Source organism: Hermetia illucens, chromosome 2, assembly GCF_905115235.1.
Source record: "Hermetia illucens chromosome 2, iHerIll2.2.curated.20191125, whole genome shotgun sequence".
NCBI classification, from domain to species: domain Eukaryota; kingdom Metazoa; phylum Arthropoda; class Insecta; order Diptera; family Stratiomyidae; genus Hermetia; species Hermetia illucens.
The window spans coordinates 116,374,817-116,395,999 of NC_051850.1; the positions used below are offsets into that span (position 1 = coordinate 116,374,817).

At 41.0% G+C, this 21,183-nt stretch overlaps 2 protein-coding genes across 9 annotated transcripts in view; one reads left to right on the plus strand and one right to left on the minus strand.

Moving 5' to 3' along the window:
* LOC119649635 (protein furry) overlaps positions 1-21,183 on the plus strand; it is a 582,748-nt gene that overhangs the window by 357,918 nt on the left and 203,647 nt on the right. The window lies entirely within an intron of this gene.
* The window catches only part of LOC119649638 (thyrotropin-releasing hormone receptor), a 233,547-nt gene that overhangs the window by 93,022 nt on the left and 119,342 nt on the right, over positions 1-21,183 (minus strand). For both annotated transcript variants that reach the window (XM_038051890.1, XM_038051889.1), the window contains exons 3-4: positions 11,177-11,322; positions 10,451-10,572 (exon numbers count right to left, since the gene is read on the minus strand). In XM_038051890.1, the coding sequence (XP_037907818.1) occupies positions 10,451-10,572; positions 11,177-11,322 (268 nt within the window). The remainder of the gene's footprint in view (positions 1-10,450; positions 10,573-11,176; positions 11,323-21,183) is intronic.

Here is a 21,183-nt window from a genome sequence, read left to right on the forward strand (position 1 = left end):
GGAGCGTCGACTTCAGGCATGTTTTGAGCTTCAAAATCAGCTCGAACAGGACCGTGAATTTTTTTCAAGGTGACTACTGGTGATGAATCGTGGTGCTATGGATACGACTCAAAAGGAATATGGAAGGAAAGCGTTTTGCCACTGTGGAGGAGGTGAAACAAAATTCGCTGGGAGGCTTAAGGACATCCCGATGAGTAAATTTAAAAAATGTTTTGAACAATGGAAGAATCGTTTGGAGAAGTGCGTTATAGTCAAAGGCGAATACTTTGAAGGTGATCAAAATTTGGTGTAAAAATATATAGAAATAAAGAAGTTATGACGAAATTCCCGTTTTTTTTGGGGTCCCCCCTCGTACTCTGTATTTGATCATAGTTACCGTATACCATACATTCCCGGATGTGCCTCTGGTACTTTTCAGAAAAGTAGTAGTCGGGAAACCCGAATAAAGCATTGAATTTTCGGAGGAGACGATTGTTTCGAGGCTTCCTGATGACTTCTTGAGCTATATTAAAGGTAGACTAGGATACATGTCGACAACGATCCAGTCGAATTATAGCATCATTTAAAATCACTTATCTAATACATGACTTGAACGGTTGAATCATCTATCTTTTTTGCCTCCCGGCGTCACACTTAATACCGTTATTATTATACTATCAAAATGTGAAATGTGATGATTTGCCGCATCTGTAGGGACTTAAATTTTCCTTCCATTGAATGGACAAATTCCCCGGGTGTTCCCATCCACTCTAATTATATGATCCCCTCGTACTCTCACCGTGTTCTTTCGATGTGATATTGATGAACAATCGCGGCCGTCGCTTTAATTTATTTCCTTGCAATTCGTCTTACCTTAAAATGATGATGCTCTTCGAGTGAAACACAAAACTCGACTACAACACTCTGGTCATGCTAAAAATTGGATGGTAGAGCAGATCGTATCTTTTTCTGGTTTCATATCGTCTCCATTTTTTCCCTCATGGGGGGTATCTCTGAAACCCTTCCGCGGCTCATTTCTCTTTTTATTGTTCATGTTATTTACATAGCATGCTGGTCCCAAACCTAGGCAAAGGAGGAGTATTTGAGGCAACGTACTTTGCATTATCCTCAGTAAAACAAAAATAAAATGCTGAAATCAGGAAAAGTGATAAATAAAGTAAGTTGGAGTTATTCCACTATGATAAATCGTATTTGAACTTTCTTGGCGACAGCGTGGCGAAGAAAATGCATCCAATATTGTTCAAAACAAAATGATCGCATTGTGCTCTAGGCCTCGGAGAAATGCGAGAACGTTCACCTTAGCCGACGCGTCAGCACAGGCTCCTATCTTATCGGGGTTCTTGACGCATGGACGGCGTCAGCACGTGAGTAAATTGGTTCGAGCGTAAAAAATACGTGTTCGTACACTAAATATTGGCACCCTTACGGGAATGACCGAGGAACACGCAAGAGCCCTTCGGAAAAGACCTATTGATATCTACGTTCTACAGGAAACCCGATGGTCTGGTGCCATAGAACGCGATCGCGGTAAAAATGGCTATAAACTTCTCTATTTTGGTAGCCCACATACTCAATATGTTGTTGACACTGCCATTTCAGAGCGTTTCCGTGATGTCATTGAATTTGATGACTGACTGATGAAGCTCAACATTATAACAGTTGATCGCACTATTTACTTCTTTACCGCGTACGCACTACAGACTGGTCGGCTTGATGCCGAAAAAGATGCCTTCTGGCAAAGATTTGCAACGGCGACCTTAATGGTCATGCGGGTGAAAAGGAGTTTGGAGGGCGCAATTAGGGTGGCGGGCGTATAATCGATTTTGCAGACACCCATGACCACTGATAAAACAGCGTGAGGAACACACTGGCCTGCCGAGCACTAAATGGTGGTGGTTTCGTGAGAAGAAAGAAGGAACGATCTCACTTACGCGATTACCAACCAGTACGAATGTTAATGAATCGTGGAGCCAAGTTGAAGGCACGATTCACAAACCGGCCTCTGCAACCCTCGGGGTAACCACGCCAGTAAAGAGCATAAGAAATAGTTGACTTTGGAATGATGATATTTAAATGAACGTCCGTGAAAAGAAGTACTTCTACCACAAGCCAAATGGGAAACAAAGAGAACGATCGTTGTTACCCGAGGAGTCCATTACAAAAATCTTTACGATAAATTGGACACCCGGGATGTCGAGAGAAATTTGTGTCGACTTGTAAAAAACCGACACCATCCTACACAGGATATCGGACAGTTTTGTTGCATTAATGACAAGAACGATACTTTGGTCACCGGCGGACGAGCCGTGTATGAAAATCATTTCGTGTCTCTGTCGGTGTTCATCAAGGACCTGGATGAAGTGGTGTTCCGCAATTGGTGTTTTCTCTAATCTAAAATTTAACGCAATGTCGTTCTGAGTGCTGGCCGACTATAAAAGACAATAAACGCCGTCTTGTGAGACGAAGATGTTGCGGTGGACTAGTGACGTGACACGTCTTGATCACATTCGAATTAGGGATATCCGCGATCAATACAGGGTTGCATTAATCGTGGAAAAATTGTGAGAGACGTCTTCTATTGGATGGTCACGTAATTTGCCGACCAAAACAACGGTGGCATAATACACTGAATGGGGGTTTGGTAACTTCTCGGCTGCATCCGGATCAAGCCTTTGATAGAACAAAATGGCGCAACCGATCATGATGAGTCGACCTCGCTTATGAGCGGGGCAAAGACTTAAGAAAGAGAAAAAGAATGATCTTCTCTACTAATTTACCTGCCCTAGCCTTTTATGTGCAGACGATTTAATACTACTGCTATTGTCGATTCGCTTTCTGATTAATGTAGCTTTCAGTCGAACCTTGATATATTATGTCGGTGATGCGTTCGATTTTAAGAAATACTACACATTATGCTGTGGTATATCCTTAACGGTGATTGCCTCTTACAAGGATCTCGGTATGATTGTTTACTGCAACCTCCTGCTTTATCCCTCGTTCCTGCTATCAACTCGTGGATATCCAGTTATCCTTCGGCCATAATATTCTTAAATATGCATCCGTAGTGTGGTCCCCTTACCATAATTATGATTGCTATGTGGGAGATGTACTTGGTTCCTAGCCTTCAGAAAAGCTGTTCCTGATTCTCTGGTTTTCCTCAATCTGACATATTTACAGATCCGACATCTTTACAGAAGCATGTTCCCTTTTTGAACTACGCAGTGGCTTGTAGCCTCCAAAATTCACAATGTTACGTGATTATTGCTTTTTATATAATATGTATATATTGTATATTCATAAATTGGATTATTTTTCGTTTATTGTAGACCAAATAAATAAATTCATCGTAGATTGTTCCTGACTTTCGTGATAGAGCGGTTAGAGCAGTTAGAACTAGTCTTCAGGATCGTAGCGAATGAATGTTCATGCAAACTTCTATTTGGAACGCAGTATTTCCCCTTATTCCCTTCAGATGAGTGAGTGATGCGTTCACAGAAACCTTGAAGCTAACGAGAAACTCTGATCATGTTTCTTAGATTGTCGATATATATCCATGCAAACCCCTCTGCAAACTATGAAACGACGGATTGCTGCGACCAGGCAGATCAGTCACTAGTTCGAGGTGTATGGCTTTAGTAACGAAGCAAAGAAGCGCACCTTTCCTTTCCTTTCCTTTCCGTCGTAACGGCTTTCCCCTTGGACCAGCAGTTTCAATCCTCCTTCTCCGTGTTGGAATATTTTCGATAAGCTGACTTTACCTAGAGGAAGATCTCCCATCAACTACGTATGACCCTCCCGTCGGTACAGTAAACACATGATAAAAGATAGTCTATTTTTAACTGCTCATCGTCTCTTGACGATCGGTATTTCCTTTGAATTTTAGGGAGGGTGAGTTGTATTCGTCTATGCAAGGTTTCTTTGTGTATTTTGTATATGAATGGGTTTTATCAAATGATGTTTCCAGAAAAACACAACAGTGTCCAATATCGGCGATAGTTGGAATAATTTGTTGGAGTTTTGTTTCTATATCTTTTCGTTCTGCGGTTGATGTATATTTTGCAGTTTGTTTATTTTTCCATCGTCTGAGCGATTTAGAAATCGTGAGTACTGTAGGGTGGTCTCCTTGCCTTTGAAATTCACAGCGGACAGTGTTGCCTCTGGCGTGTGTGCTTCGACTGGGGTTTGTTTGTTTTTAATCAACTTGAATCATGCCATCATATCGAGTTGTTGGATAGGTGATAGGGTTTCATTCCTCTCGTACCTTGAACCACCGAGTTTTCCTTCGTTCCCACATGATGTCAAAGTTTGATGAATGAGTTTTCATAGATTTCTGAAACGCAATTGGATATATAAGTTTTCCACTTGTGAGGAGGTTGTTGGATTCAATCCAGAATGATACTTGATTCTATTCACGAACCTCGACCAGAGGTGCTAGCAAGGTAGGCATGATTGTTTCAATGGGTCTGAAGAGTTGCATTGCCCCACACCACTCTTGCTTGATGTGTGCTATTGTGTTCTTCACAGTTAGGAGTGATACGTGTACACCGAATGCATTGATAATTCTTGAGTGAGATTGTTCTTCAATTCAATTCTTCAATCTTTGGATCTCTGCCGAAAGTCAACCTACTTTTCTAATATGTTGGAAACCACTTGGTCACCCTACACTGCTTGTTCAAGCCATGTCCTTTATAGCACAATTTTTGCTGTGATTGAAGCCTAGCCAGTCCACTCCTCCCAAAAGTTATAAGTCTCTAATCTTTCTTCTTTGTTTGTGTGGGATGACAACCACGTTTGTTCATCTATTGCTTTACACGGTAATCCTTGCAATATATTCGAAGAATTGGCAGCCCACTTCCACCCCATTCAGCAGCCATACAACTTCATCCCAAACAACTCTGTACTCTGTAATTGAATCTGTATCTAGCAGATCGTCCATACAAAGATTTTCCTGTTATAGCTTACTTCTCACAGGATAACGTTTCGCAGTTAGTCATTTCTTCTTGGTTGCAAAATATGGTGCGAAGACTGCCCTAAAGGTCACTGTTTTGAGGCAATATGTTTTGACTGGCTCCTGCTGCTCCTTAACATACGCCATAGAATTCATTGGGGGACTCACTAATTTTATTCAACCAGACTTGCATTTGTAATGTACTCCTCCCTTTGTATCACTGTACCAGCCCTCAGGCTCGTTGAGAAGCTAGATTCCTTAATCTGTGGGTGATGTAGCCAATAGAATGATACTGATTTGTTCAACTTGTGTTTTGGGACTAATTCCATGTGATTTTTCCTAGGTGAGGCAAAGCATACGCCACCACTAGGGTATTGTTACCAAATTTCGGACGAAAGAACGAAGACGGATCTAGTGCATCCGCAGAAATTACGCTTTCTGAATATACAAATTTATCAACGCCTTTTGATGGGCTGCCAATTAATGTAAATAGGAGGAGTGCGATAACTAGGCAGGCTGAGAACTTTGGTTTGGTTGGTGTTTACTTTCAGTCCAAGTTCCCTCCTTTTCCAAACCTAGAGTCATTTGGCCAAGGTCCATGATTCGATGAGAGAGAAATTATAGTCGGGGTATTCGAAGAAAGACGAAGTTCTCCATTGAATTTCTCCTCCAGCCAAGACAGTATGGGGAACGTCAATGATGACGACATGAAAAAGTATGGATGACAAGATGCAACCTTCGTGAACTCCGTCTTGGGCTTCAAATTCCACTGAGATTTTACTCCGATGCAGTGTGTCACATATACCGATCTAACAAAAGAATTCAGTTTCACTTCCTCTTCACCTCGTTCTAGCGCATAAAATTCCAGATACGTTTCCTGTTCACATTGTGAAAAGGTTCCTTGAAATTGTTGATGAGCAAGTGAAGTGGCGATCTAAACTCCACGTAGAGTTCCATAGCAGGATTCCGATGTGGTCAGTAGCGCATAACATTCCAGATACGTTTCCTGGTCACGTTGTGAAAAGCTTCCTTGCAATTGTTGTTGAGCAAGTGAAGCGGCGATCTAAACTCCGCGTACAGTTCCACAGCAGTAAAGGAGGAATCATCGAAAAAAGTCTTCCTATTGTTGCCCTTCAGGTTCTGAACAATCATCGTTTTCTTCCACTCACTGGGAAAGACCTCAGATTCCTAGCATTTGCAAATGAGTGGGAGTAACAATTCCACAGAGACTGCAGGAGCTGGATGGAAATGTTCCGCTGGAAAACTTTCAGCGTCGGCGGCTTTTCTCCGTTTGATTGCGTTGCTGGCAATGATAATTTCACTTGTGCTTGGAGTAGCAGTCCGTATTCGCATGTATCGTCCACCAAAGGTAGACCTTCATCGGATGTTATAAAATTCAGAGTTGTGGTTAAGTGCTTCTTTCACCTCTTCGGTTGCCTATCATTATGGATGTAAAACCTACCATTAACGTTCCTCACAAGATCACGAAATTTCTTTCGCGATGCAGTATACTTTGGCGAGACGACCCGTTTTCAATTTAAAGGCCGACGCGTGAATAGATATAATAACGGCACTCAACTAAACACAAGTAACCATCAGGTTGTGGTTCTTTCGATGCCGATACTAGCAACTTTTCGGATATTAGCACTTCTTCGGAAGACAACCGCGAAATCGGTTGCTGATCACGATATGGTCGATTTGATTAAATGTTCGTAGTCGGACAATCGAAACCCAACTGACCTTGTGGCAGACTCTATGCTCGAATCCTATTCCGCCGGTGATAAGGTGGTGAAGCTGTGAAGGTCCATGAACCCTTCACCGTTGTTGCTGGTCAAGTGAATGGAGGACTCAGGAGCATTAAGAAAACGTTGTTGTCTCGACTCAAGCTTACTCGGCAGGTCAGAGGTAAGGTAGCATCTGAAGAGCTGCTTCCGTCTTGTAGCTATACTGCGCAGTATATGAAGGAATTAAGTAAGAAAAAGAAACTGCGAAAAAATTCTGTTCACGAAAATTTGAAGCAAGTTTCAATTTTAGAATGAAATAGGCCCCATATTCGCTTGAAAGTTGAAATAATAATGGGAATTTGGAATCGACATATGATCTCCAAGATGACGGTTATCAACTTGAAGGAGAGATCTATCAAACAACTTTGAAAATTGATAAATTTTCCCTCTTATATATAGTCTCAGCTACATAGAAGTGCCCGTCCATATGTCCTTACTCCGAGAGCCTAATTTGCGCTTTAGTGCACCGTTTTGATGCCAAAAACTCCTTAAGGGCCTGATTGCTCTGGGAAGGGCAAAAGAAGTAGAATCCAGCTGGTTTAGATCATTTTGGCCAGCCTATAGCGCTTACCAAGATTACAAGGTTTCTCACCCTGACGGCATGGCCTCGATCGTGTACACATTTCGGCCTAACTAATCCGAAGGCACTCGCGATTTGATCTTGTTATAGGCTGGCTTCACCTTTTGAAGCCAACTGCGCCTAGGATCTACCAAGAGCGATATCTTGCCAGCTAGCCTAGAGCCTGGCCAGATCATTTCCCTCCAGGCTCTTATGACCCGGAATCCAGAGTACGGTGAGTGTGAGAATTGCGCAATCTGGTGCAATGGGCCCCTGCTATCGGTTTGAATGACTATGCTGCGCTTGGGGCTTGGATGATTCCCCGTTCATCGACAGTTATCCAGTATCACCAGTACTTGTGCTTGGAATACACTGGCGAATCCAAAAAAACTGGACGAATCAGCTATACTGAAAAAACTCCTGGAGCGGCTTCATAGATCGGCGGTGAAAAATTCTGTTTTATAACCTTGCACTACATTGCCGGCCCTTCGGCACTACCCTGGTTGGAAAGCCCACAGTAAAATTTTTTACGAAGTTCGGCTTGCGTAGCTCGTTTGGAATGCTCAAGGCAAGAGGTGTTCGAGTACATTAAGGGTATCCGCGTCGGAGGATTGCAGAGCCCGAGTAGTTCCATTCTGTGATATTTCTCGCTCAGTGGCAACGAACCACGGCTGGCACATCCAGTTAACCATCTTAGGCCGGAGACCCCATTTCCTTATTATTTCCTTGCATGCATTTGTTAACCTTCCATATTTCAAATTAAATTTACGATTCAGGATCATAGCCAGATACGTTACAGGAGGAAAGTCTCAATATTTATACATTTAGCCGTGGAAGGTGAATTCGAATAGCCTATTTTTGGTAGTAAAAAGCATTAGCTCCGTTCTGGTTAGATTTCTATCGCATCTTGCAGCCCACAAGCACAGTTTTCTCAACGCAACCTTAATAGCTTCACTGATAACGGACGGAAATATCCTTTATACCAATATCACCAAGTCGTCGTCGTATAATAATAATAATAATCGTTGGCGCAAAAATCCATATTGGATCAGAGCCTTGAAATGTGTTAGAGCACTTCATTCAAGACCGTAACGGTACACTGCAGTAGTACACTGTAGGAGGCAATGTGGTCAGCATTGCGTTCGCCCGAGATTATTACCCTGATTTGACTCAGGTACTCATCTACAGCTGAATCGACTGGTATCTGACGTCAAATCACGATACAAATTCCACTGTCACCAGTACGATTTGAACCGCGACCTTCCGTACGACAGTCTTGTGCTCTAACCACTCAGCTATCAGCTATGCAATGCGTAATATAGCCTTCAAGTCTTATTCAGACTAGAGCCTCCGTGATGACTTCAATACCTACGTTGTTGAATACTTCCTCTATCTTGAGGAAAGCAACCAAGGTATGTTGCCTGTAGTGTAGTGACTGCTCAACCATGGCAATTGTATCTTGAAAATCGGTTTCTGTAGATTTGCGGTAGCTCCGTTAAATATTTACAAGTCATGGAAAAATGCCATCTGGAGCTGCAGATTTACATGCGGGGAAACTGTTCACTACACCGCGAATTTTATCTTTGGTGATTGGTCTCACACAACTGGTGCTGCATTACTTCCAAGCGGGGTTCTGACTCAGAGTTCTGTTCGCTGGCAGTGAAGTGCGCCTGGACCAGTAGCTCTAGTGTCTCAACAGAAGATTCTGTCTAGGAACCTCCCGACTTTTTAAGAAAAGATAGGCTCCTACGTTCTTTGGCCAGCATTTTTTTTGTGTCTCGCAGAATCGTTGATGTTTTTAATATTCTGACAATAGTCTAGCCAGGACCGCTTTGTGTACAGTTGTCTGAGTTGGGGAAATGGAAGTTTGGTGTACTGCTTCTGTTACGCACCAATAGGTCAACGTTAAAAATAAAGGGAAAGAAAAACTCAGTTCGTTGATTTCTGAGCTATGCGCCACGCATTGTCGTCAATAAGATGGATGATCGGCATCGGATGGTTTAACTTTTCTGGTATAGCTAATCGATTATGAGTCATATAAGCCCGGGAGATATACATGTTCTCCTCTTCTGCCTGCTCGATTTCAACCATTGGTAAGGTTGCTGGAGTTTAGGTCCGGATACGGAAACACATCTAGGCTGTGTCTGGCGAAGATGTATGCTCTAGTCTGTCCGTCTCCGCTTTGAGGTCGTTCGATGGCTCCGCCTCCTTCAAGTCAGGGGTTCTGTATAAATTCGACATCGATGCCTGCTGTCCAGAGGGACATCGGTAGATTAGCTGAGACACACTTCGAGTGCTGCAGATGTATCTTCAGTATAATTAGTAGGATCTGCTTGCACGAGGAAATTGGCTGTCTTTCTACAGCTCCGGTCTCCTGATAGTAACCCTTTTGACCTTCCTGCAATGAGAACTTTGAATGCAAATGCAGAGCTGAACCTAAGTTCACGAAGGACATTCCTTTCTAAATTTGCCATTTTCATCAGCCTTCGCTATTCACGGATTCGATTTTCAAATTCGTAACGCATATTTACGTTATTACTCTCTAAGGGAACACCACCCACGCTACTCCAGCCCACGTATTGCTGCTATTAGTTTTACTATTATATATTTTCATTACTGCTATTATATTGATAACTAATTTAACTTGCTCAACTAGAATAAATCAATCGCACACATGATAAGAGCCCTTATACCACCCTGGCTAATCAATTTATTTGCTCCCTAAAGGTTCCTTTAATCGCGATGGATTGTAGTTGGCTATGATATGCCGATAATCTGAATTTTCCTTTTTACATTTTGATTAGGATGCTTGTGAATATTCATCCTCTGTCGTGTCAACATGTGTATGTGCATAAGAGACACATAGGCTTCAAAAGCATCCTTTTCGACCTTTTGCTCTCAAAACTTGTCGACTCATCATTTCTCTTTTGTTTCCTTCGATAATTTAATTGGGCCCCCGAGGGTAAGATGTTGTTCATCATTCCCCTGCTGATTCTACTCTTCTATGTTAGAGTCCTTTGAGTTTTTTGTTATACATGTATTTACGTACAAATGTAGCTTATTTAATTAGGCTTAGGTTAATTAAATCCATAGGAGGAATAAATGATGGTACTTATCTGGCTTGCTTATGGCTATCATGCAAACAGAACACTTAATTACCTCCAGAAAAGCTCGCACTCGCATCACATAACTTGGCAGGTTGAGACACACAAAAACGGTTGATACAATAAGTAACATCTTTGTTACTTTTATCTGGGATGAGTTTGTTATTTTCCCACGACCTGGAATCGAAAAGAAAAACAGATAAGAGAAAGATAAAGGATATGCACTCGCGGATTGTCTAGACTTAGCTTCACCTAGGAGGATTACAAAATCTAAACATCGAAGTCGTTGTCCTTTATGACGCTATGCGAGAATATCCATTTATCATCCGGGAATAGTTTCTTTCCGGTGGCTGCACAAGCAACCAAATCAATCTAAATTAGAGATACTACATAGAAGGAAGATCTGTGTCGCCTGAGAGACGGAATTTACAAAAAGCCTTTTCATTTGGTCGAATCTTCCAAATAAGCATTTTTACGTTTCCTTTCAACGAATATGAATAAATTCCATTCTAAGAGACTGGAAAACATATTCCAATGTGGATTGCTTTTCCAACCGAATGTGAAGCTTTGGTGCCTCGAAAGGATTCTTGTGTGATGTGGCAGAATATGATTAGAAAAAAATTCAATAGCACCTGCGAAGGCATCGTACAACTTATCAAACATGTTGAAATCATTGCCTGCTCTTGAAATGCGTATGAGTAGAAAACAAGATGTTGTCATGACAAACAGGAGTGCGTATCCTTTTCGAGTAATTTATTCAATATGAAACAGGCAAACTTACATGATTTCGTGGCTCCATTCTGCGATATGCTGTTCCGGCCGTTGGGGTGCGGGCAGCTTGGCGTCAGGGTCGTTGCCTGTTGTTGCTTCACCACATTATTTCGGGTCGAGCCATTTAATGAAAACGTTCGTGCTATTTGGGTTTTCCTGAAATATGAATTTTTTTTTGTTTCAACACAGAAAATGACATTTGATTTTTTTGTCTGCTCCTGAAATGCTTGAAAAGTAATTTGATTGTGTGGGGAGCACAAATGAAGGGCTCTCTTTGATATCGGAATATCCTTTTATCTGGCTTTCGGTGAAAGTTCTTATGGTTACGGCACTTTTATTACGTTTTATGCCGAAGTAGGAGGATTAGCGTCTGTTCTGTTCTGTTCTATTTTTGTGGCCGAAAAATGTGAAGATTTATGGATAACATCATCATTTGGAGCTCTGGATTAAGACACTCACTATTATGGTTGGGACGCCTGACACTAACATTCGCTGTGTAACCATGTCGCCAATCGATTTTGCTACAGGATGTTTTCTTGTTTCCAACAGTTGTCCTACGTTGGACTAACCCATGACTGTAAGTACGCCATAAATATGAAAGGCCAGTTTCAGAAAATATTCATGTTGTCTTGAATTGCAAAGGATGTATGCGAGAAGAGCGTAGTGAAGTCAATAGATACAGAAATAGGGTTTAACATGTCTAATACAGATTTTAGTTTAGGAAACCACCATGTGTAGTGGATGAACTTCGAAATTACTTCCCGACTTGCATGCATTAGTTAAACATGCGTCAACTCGCGGTGGCGCTATTTTTAATGTTTCCTGTGAAATAAGACCTTATTAAAATCGATGGAGTGAGTGACATAAATTTAGGTGCTTTTTTCATCGACTATAGTCACACGGGATACCAAATGAAAGGTCTTGACTAGTCCTCTCTGAAACTGATATTAGTTTTGCCGTTAATTGTAAACGTAAATGTAAAATGTAGGGGGTCAAAATGTGCACACCTAATGTGCACTTAAACTACCCAACAGAAAAATCTGAAAAAAATAAGGTTATGCGACCTAGGCCACAAAATATCTCCCGTTCCGATGTCTGTGCAAATAAACTTACTGATAGTATTTTTGTGTATTTGTGTAAATGGTTCTTTTAAAAATAGAGCGCAATTGAATTTTTAACCATGTACACACGGTCATGCACTCATCGCTCCTCACATAGGAAAACAAAATCTTTCATACCTGAAGCGTCTAGCTACCAGTTTATTAAAATCTGTTTTACTGTCGTCCCCTTTTTTAAGGAAATGAAAATTTGCAAGGAGTACTATCCTAGACACGGCCTGTCTGTCTTGTGGCGCGGCAGGATTCGCAGCATTTGAAATTTATTTCGAATGTTGCGAGTGCGAGCGAATAGATGGCGCGGATCTATCCACTTTGCGTAGCACGCCACGGGAGTGGAAGATCGGAGTAAAGTGTGCCATGAGTTTGAAGAAACGAATTAAAAAAATATTCCTGATGTGAATTAGAAAATTTTGTGAAGGGAGTTGAAAAATAGAATTAGAAAGTTTTGTTATAAATAAATAAAATGAAAAGTTAAAATGTAATAACCAAAATATAAATGTTGTTGAAACTATAAGTTAAATATACTAATTTTGAACAACTAAAAATAATAAAACTAATCACGTGATGTGGCGCGGCAGGATTCGCAGCATTTGAAATTTATTTCGAATGTTGCGAGTGCGAGCGAATAGATGGCGCGGATCTATCCACTTTGCGTAGCACGCCACGGGAGTGGAAGATCGGAGTAAAGTGTGCCATGAGTTTGAAGAAACGAATTAAAAAAATATTCCTGATGTGAATTAGAAAATTTTGTGAAGGGAGTTGAAAAATAGAATTAGAAAGTTTTGTTATAAATAAATAAAATGAAAAGTTAAAATGTAATAACCAAAATATAAATGTTGTAGAAACTATAAGTTAAATATACTAATTTTGAACAACTAAAAATAATAAAACTAATCAAGTTTTGTCAACTTAAGTCTCTTCAATACGCGACGTTTATAACTGCACCTTCCTGACTTCTTCTACTTTCCTGGTTTACTCTGGATAAGCCTGGTCATGGAGTTGATGGCTTCCCAATCCTCCTCACATGCTACCAGTCTTCCTCTTTTCCTTCAGTCTTTGCCCCATTCACAAGTACGGTCGGCTCGTCGTGACCGGTTTCGCCATTTGGTTATATCAAGAGCCTAACCTGGATGCGATCGCGAGGCTTTCAAATCTCCATCCGGTGTACCAAGCCACCGTTGTTTCGACCGGCCTTTTGGTCGCTCATCATCGACATTGATGCAACCTTGGCAAGTGAATTCACGTTAGAGCAAATTACGTAACCTTACCATCGAAGATGCCTCTCTCACAATTTTTCCACAATCGGTGCAACTGTACATCGATCGCGGATATGCTCACTTTGGATGTGGTCAAAATGTGTCACGCCACTAGTCCAACGCAACATCTTTGTCTCCATTACCTCAAGATTTAGATTTGAGGCGTTTGTTGATATGTCGCTCACCAAGGACTCCAGTTGTGGAACGTCACTTCTTCCAAGTTGCGTTATTGCGTGGAGCAATTTCATAACGCAGTTCTCCATTGGCCAGTAAGATCGGGTTCTACCTTCCTGAATATCCCAGTTAAAGATTTCACTGAGCCACAGTGTTGAGTCCCAGGTCTTCGCTTTCCAGGGCTCCAATATGATATCGTCAGGTCCCATTGCTTTCCCCGATTTTATTCGTTTTATTACTTCCTCGACTGCAGTTGGGCTGATAGGTGGAACTGCTCTAAATGTCGGCAATGATTGTGGAAGTGGAGAATGACCAAATTCTTCAAAATGAAATCTGTTCGAAATTTTCTTGAATTCTATCCCTTGCGGCTCAACGGTCGGTAAGCACAGTACCGTTCTTGTCATTAACGCAACAGAAGTGTTCGATTCTGTGCATTGGTGTCGGCTTTTGGCAAGTCGATACAGATCTTTCTCGCCATCCAGAGTGTCCAGTTTATTTATCGCAAAGATCTTTGTAATAGACCGCTCGGGTGAAAACGATCGCTTTCTTTGCTTCCCGGTTGGCATTCTTATAAATTTGCCAATTGAAGAGCGTTTTATTGTCGAGAAACTTGTAGTAGAGGCGTTTATTTCCACAGACCTTCATTTCAACTGCGTCATTCCAAAGCCGAGTATCTCGATTGATGCATCGCTTACCTAGCTTGGTGCCCCGAGAGTTGCGTAGGCCGCTTTGTGGATCATGTCCTTAAGTTGGTTCTACGATTCTTCCACATTCGTAATGGTTGTTAAGCGCGTAAGTATGTAGATCATTTCTTCTTTCTTCTCACGGAACTGCCACCATTTCATGCACGACGGGCCATTGTGTTCCTCACGCTATTGCGAATGACGTCGCATCTTTTTCGAATTGCCAGTTTCCGCAGTGGCTCGTTCCAATTTATGTCCAACTTACTGTGTTACTGTATACTGTATGATGACTTGGTGAACTGCATTCACCTAAACTCCTACTTTGTTTTTGCGTTTTCGCGGAAATTTTTGTCTATTTCACGAACTGACGACAGGCGGTGTTCAATGTATCTATTCAACTGGAAAATTATTAAAAAAGGAAAAACTACTGACGTACTGATGAACTTCAAAAAGTACTAAATTTAGTACTTTTGGTACTTAAAAGTTACAGTGGTCATATGTGTTCGTCATTTCGCCTGTCGAGGTGTCAATCGGCATTATCATCATGAGTGTTATACTTCTGTATGCTTCATTTTTTTCTGTACTTTCCGCAAAACATACACCGTCATCCCGTAAACTGGGACTGAACTCGAGCTCACCAATTTGGCTATTAGTAGTCCACAGGTGACCTGCGGCTTACCGCCTTTGCGCATCATTCTTACTAGAATCATACTCGCAGTCGTTACTTTTTCGTGTTGCTTAAAATTGGGTTTTGCATCTATCATGGCTCTCAAGTATTTGGCGACTGACTCGGAACTGATGATAGAACTGTCGATTTGAATGGGAATGCAGTTTCTCTTATGGCGCTTGGTAATGTGGAATGCTTCCGCCTTTTCGTCTACAAATGTCAGTCTAGAACTCTCTAATGAAACTAGTGTGTAGTAGTGATTGCTTTACGTGAGTATAATCTGCATCCTCTAGTTGGTTTGCGACTACAACCTGTGCTATGTCGTCTTCGTAACCCATCACCATGGAATACTCAGGAACCGGAAACTTAAGCCCTGTGGGACACCCGTGGAAACAGCATACTCCTTGAATTTATTATCGGTATCATACATACTTGAATAGCAGCAGGAGCACCAATCGTTGCCAGTGACAATGCATTCCTCATTTCCAGGGTCACCATCATGCAATATTTGGTGCTATCCTTTCCGCGGTTTTTTTCAGTATGTCAGCCAGGCCCGCGCCTATTCTACCCCAGATCTTTAGGAGTTCGCCTCTTGGGGCTGCAAGAATTACCGTCACATTCCATGGTCCTTGGAATCTGTCAATACTCGCTGGGGGGAAAACTCTGGACGGTTTTCAACACAAGGGTAAATGCATGGAAATTATGTAGGCGCTCCCCCACAGACTTCCATCTGCCTTTGAGCAGCGCTCTTTAAAATATTGCCATTTACCTTTGGACAGCTTGAGGTTCTTGGGGATTATCGCCCTCTAGACCTGTGGTTTCTATGGCCAGTTCGCCATTCCACCAATAGTTGGGGCTTATACTGGCGAGAGTGCATTTCCTAGACATATACGCGACGCTTTATTATTTTACTTATTTTTTCATTACAGTTAACCCTTTCCGAAATTCCAAGCATTCAAGATACCACTCCCGGCACTTCAGTTTCTCGCACAGTAGGCATTTGGGGTCCCTATGGACACATTGGCAATATAGCCTTTCTCTCGCTAGTGCATGCCTTCATGGTTTCACGGTTTATACATGGCTCATTTGATCCTTCATGCTGTGTTCTGCAGCCTGAGAATGTGATAACGCTTGACATCTTTCACTCTCCAGCGATAGTCGCTATGCCAATATTCTATTAAATATTTGGGAGTCGATGTTAAAAATCTTTACCCCTGGCATATTGGACAGCCCTCATAAACATTCCATTAGAAATGTAGTTGCTTTTAAAGGGAAGCCTCAAAGGATCAACCATCTCCATATCTTTCTGTTGAGTGTTAATTAAGATAGCCTTCTAGCCACTATGCTTGAACTGGCTTTAGCACGGCTGTTGGTAAGTCGGTAACCTGGAAACTCGAATTCCTAATTTCCTCACCAACAGTCAACGATGGGTAAATCAGTGCGCCAGAATTTTAAGTTCCCAGTTTCATATCAATAGCAATGGTCCCAAGATGAGATTTATAAATGTCTGGCAAATAATGATCTAAAGTAAAGCATTGATCGTTTCACTGTACCGGATTTTTTTTTTGCGAGACATTTCAAGACATCTGCAACCTGGAAGAAACACATAACCAACTAGTATTGTGAGCCAACACGACGATCTCAAGCGAGCAGCTGATAATCCCGCTCGCTTATTTCCGAAACTCCTTAACATTCGTTTCGGGAAGGCTAATATTTGGGAAAACTTCAGGTCTATCGGCTCCTTCCTCTCTCTACTGTCTATTTTCTAACAACATCCCGTCCATGGTGTTGGGATTGTTCTAGAATCGACTCGGCTCCTTTTCAAGATCAGGATTCGACAATTCAACTTCCCATTCATCAATAAGGAAGGAGTTGTTCTGGCTGCGTTTATGTTTTCGGCCAAGCTTTTGTAAGGTTTTGTGTTTACGCAAAACAAATCGATTCAATGTCTGTCTATCCGTCTGTCTGTCTGTCACATCCGCTTTACTCAGAAACGGCTGAACCGATTGTTACGAAATTTGGTGAGAATATGTGGTCTATGTGTCCCTTTACATGCAGCGAGTGGCGCCGTTTTGTGTTGAATTGTAAGGGGGCTCCCGATACATGCGAAAGGAGGTTGTAATTTTTTTTTTACAGATCATGGTCATGTAGGATATCAAATTAAAGGGCTCAATTAGTACTTTTCGAAACTGATTTTTTTTCTGATATCAGGTGAAACCTAGAGGAGATACGGCAAAACATATGTGCCCCAGAAGGTGAAACAGGTCTCGTAATCTTACAGTAATGCAACTATTTGAAAATACATCTCATTCCGATATCTGCACAAAGAAAAGTTGATAATAGTATATTACCATGTTGTAAAAATTTACCAGAAAGCCCCCCTTAAGTACTAGAAGTACAATAAGTGACATCAACACAAAGGATAATATAGAGCATAATCCTGAAAAATTTGTAGGCAATCCGATTATAATTAACAAAGTTATAGGAGATCTAAGTTCCGCATTTCAGCTAAATTTATGGCACGGAAGACATGTTTGACGTCATCACCATATAAAGTGAACTTATATGAACGGCGAGGTCACGCATTTCCGTGTCAATTACTCCAGGTAGACATGTGTACGTATATGTACATGCTAATAAAGCTATATATACAATATTTACGTCGTCGATTTGTATGTACATAGGTAAATCTTGGGGTTTGGAAAAATATGACGGAATGCTTGGTTATGTACGGAAAATCGTACATAGCTAGTTTCTCACATAAGATGAACACAAAACCTTTACATTCGAAGTGCCGGCTTCCGGTATCCCAACTTGTTTGTTGTTAATTGGGTTTAATAGTTGGAACCCTCAGCAGGTTACTACCGCATCCGTTTACCCTTGGCCCCAGATATCTCGGAGACGGAGGGTGATGGTTGACCCGGAAGTGGCTTATCAGGAATAGATGCTTACTCGTGGGCGAGATTTTGGCTTCGGCAGGTGGTGCCCCATAGATACTAACGCTAGCAGGACCGGATTTTATTATCATGACCGGGATTGGTCCCCGATTAAATGAGTGGAGACCTAGCATCGACTGAGCGCAGCGCCTCATTGTTTTTTGCATATATATACTTAGTATCATACCCTTTTTATTTGAAAAAATAAACAACCCATTTTCCAGTTCATGGGGGCACTTCTGCCAAGATGACGCGAGATTAATCGCCTGAGAATCCATAACTTCCATAAAATTTCGTAACAATAAACACCTAAGGTGAAGGTACTTTTCTCCAATTATATTCTGTCACTCGGATTCAACGAACTCTTTTGAAGATGAAGGAAATCTTTTCTTCTGAATATTTTCATTTTTACCACAGAAGTTTACGCGCGAAATAGCAATCCTACGAAATGCGTACCTAAGCGAAGGACTCATATGGGAAATAGGAAGTACACAAATGATGAAACCAGGAGTGTGATCATCTTTTATTATGAACAGCTACTCGTACAAGGCTTCCTGTCGTTTTTTCTTATATTGTATTTTTTTCTTGCTTTCCTATCAGTTCATGCCCTATGGACGTGGGACGACGTTTTGAAGGAAAGCAGACCCGAATAAAAAAGTAAAATTCGAGTGAGTGCAAAATACTGTCCCATGGCATGAGCATTTTATGCCTACCGGATCTTATGGCTGAATGTAAAGTATTTTTCTGGGAAATTTAATATCAAGGTATCCATTAAAATGCATATTTGTTTCGGTTTTGTGGCTTCTTTCCATTTTTTTCAATTTTATGAGACCAAGTCGAAATGGAAAAAATTTTCCTAGGTGTGTCTTTTTAACGTAAAAGCTTCCTCGAAATGTAAATTTGAAATGAAGTCAAATATTAATTGAAATAATAAAACTTGTTGTTTCTTTTTCATTGGTGTGGGTTTTGAACTTGTTTGCACTGATGAAGGGAACAAGTGGTTCCCGAAATATCGGTATTTGCAAGAATAAATACCCACACCAATGAAAAAGAAACAACAAGTTTTATTATTTCAATTAATTAATCGTTGGAAACACCGCATAATTTCACTCTGGTCAAATATTAGTCTCGTTCCTCTTGCTTCGGTTGGTAATCAAAAGTGTCTCCGCCGTTTGCCCTATTAGTTTAAGCTTGACCATCTCCCGTCGCATTTTTAAGGTTTTTTGTAAAACAACACCTTATTAAATTCGGTTTTGCTGACTATCAACACCGCGGACATGTATATGGCCGTACCATGCAGTGTATGGAGAAAACAGCAATAAAAATTGTTAATGATCATGTTCGGATTTTTGAATATTTCTGTATTATAATTAACCAATCGGTTCTGAAGTTTCGGGCAATTTAAAGGCGAGAGGATTTTGTTATGAAAATTTCAGAGGGATATGGTTTTTCCTATTTAACGTATGAAATTTCCATTTGCCGAAATCACAATTTTGAACAAAGAAGTTTATTGGCATATGGGCTAGATACCGGTAGAGGTGCCGATTAGAAGGTGGAAGTGACAAGGGAAAGACCACATTGAAAAAGGGAGCGCTTGCCTTTGATTGATTTGAATTTTGGTGACTCAATTGTTTTGGCGGATTGAAGCCCGATCTTCCTGCGGATCGGCTTTTCTACGTACCTTCAAACTTTTAGACAGATATATTTGGATCATGACGGCTGTTGAACGCCAATTCACTCAGGGTAATAATCGCAGGAGAATCCGGTTTTTGATATCTTTCATGCTTTGGAGGCAGCTTTCCTGTTTGTAAATTTTGAATTTGTTTGGGCATCGGGCTATATTTCAGAAATCAGAACCTTGAACCTTGCTTTTGAAGTGGCTCGTAATCCCTCTCCATCTTCGCGGACAAATGTGTCGGTATTGTTACGACTTTAATCAAACATCATTGACTTTTCTGCTCCTTTATTATGTGTTCTTAATAAGATCTCCAGACTCTCCAGACAGTTCTTAATAAGAACTCCAGACATCCCGGTTTTGCGCCGAGGTCCATCAATTCGATATCCCTAAAAGCTTTTTGGCGTCCTGACCTACGCCATCGCTCCATCTTAGGCAGGGTCTGCCTCGTCTTCTTTTTCTACCATAGAAACTGCTCTTATAGACTTTCCGGGCTGGATCATCCTCACCTATACGGATTAATTGACCCGCCCACCGTAACCTATTAAGCCGGATTTTATCCAGAACCTGACGGTCATGGTATCGCTCATAGATTTCGTCATTATGTAGGCTACGGAACAATGGAAATAAAAGACAAAAATAATAATGAACTGGAACGCTTGAGCTAAAAGTAGCATTTCAACGATGGTACCTCCAATGAGTAGGTCACTTAAGATGATCTGATATGATCTACCGCGTGAAGGTATCAATACCTTGCTCAGTGGTTTCTGATTGTCACAGAATTCTAATGAAAATCCGGTTGACGTCATCAAAAAATGGCTTCAACTTTCTGGAGTGTAGTGAAAGGCAATTGCGCTCTTTTTCCGACAGCGGCTTTAGTTTGTGATTGCCACGACTAAATTTCCGGACTTCTCACTCAACCGTTCAAACACATTTAAAACCTCATACATGCAAAAGGCAGTCCGAAATTGTTTTAACCGAATATAGTCTTGTTGGGTGACAAATGAAAGATCTCGATTAGTACTTTCTGAAGCCGTGAATTTGAAACCTGATATTCGTTACAAAAAGCTGGAGTGTGGGGGTCGAAAATGATAATTTCTTTAACAGACTCCTTCTTAGAAACTACCAAACCAAACAAATCTGAACAAAATCATGAAGTTACCTCTATACGGTGTCCAGGTCTCAAAATACTCTCCTTATTGATATCTACTCAAATTAAGTTAATAACATTATATTGCTATGTTTTTGGGACATTGGTTCGGGACCCGTCTTAAGATTATCCTAGAGTTATAAAAACCTTCAGTATTATGAAGTTTAGTATGAAGCATGATACATCAAGTTCGATCAAAATCGTACTGATAAATACTGATTACTGATATACTGCAACCCAAAATGCTAAATATAAATGTCACACCAACATCAGTAGTTTGATATGCTAAAAAGATGTACATATACACTAGAAAATACGTACCTATTGAATAGTTCTGCTCTCAAATATTTTGATACAA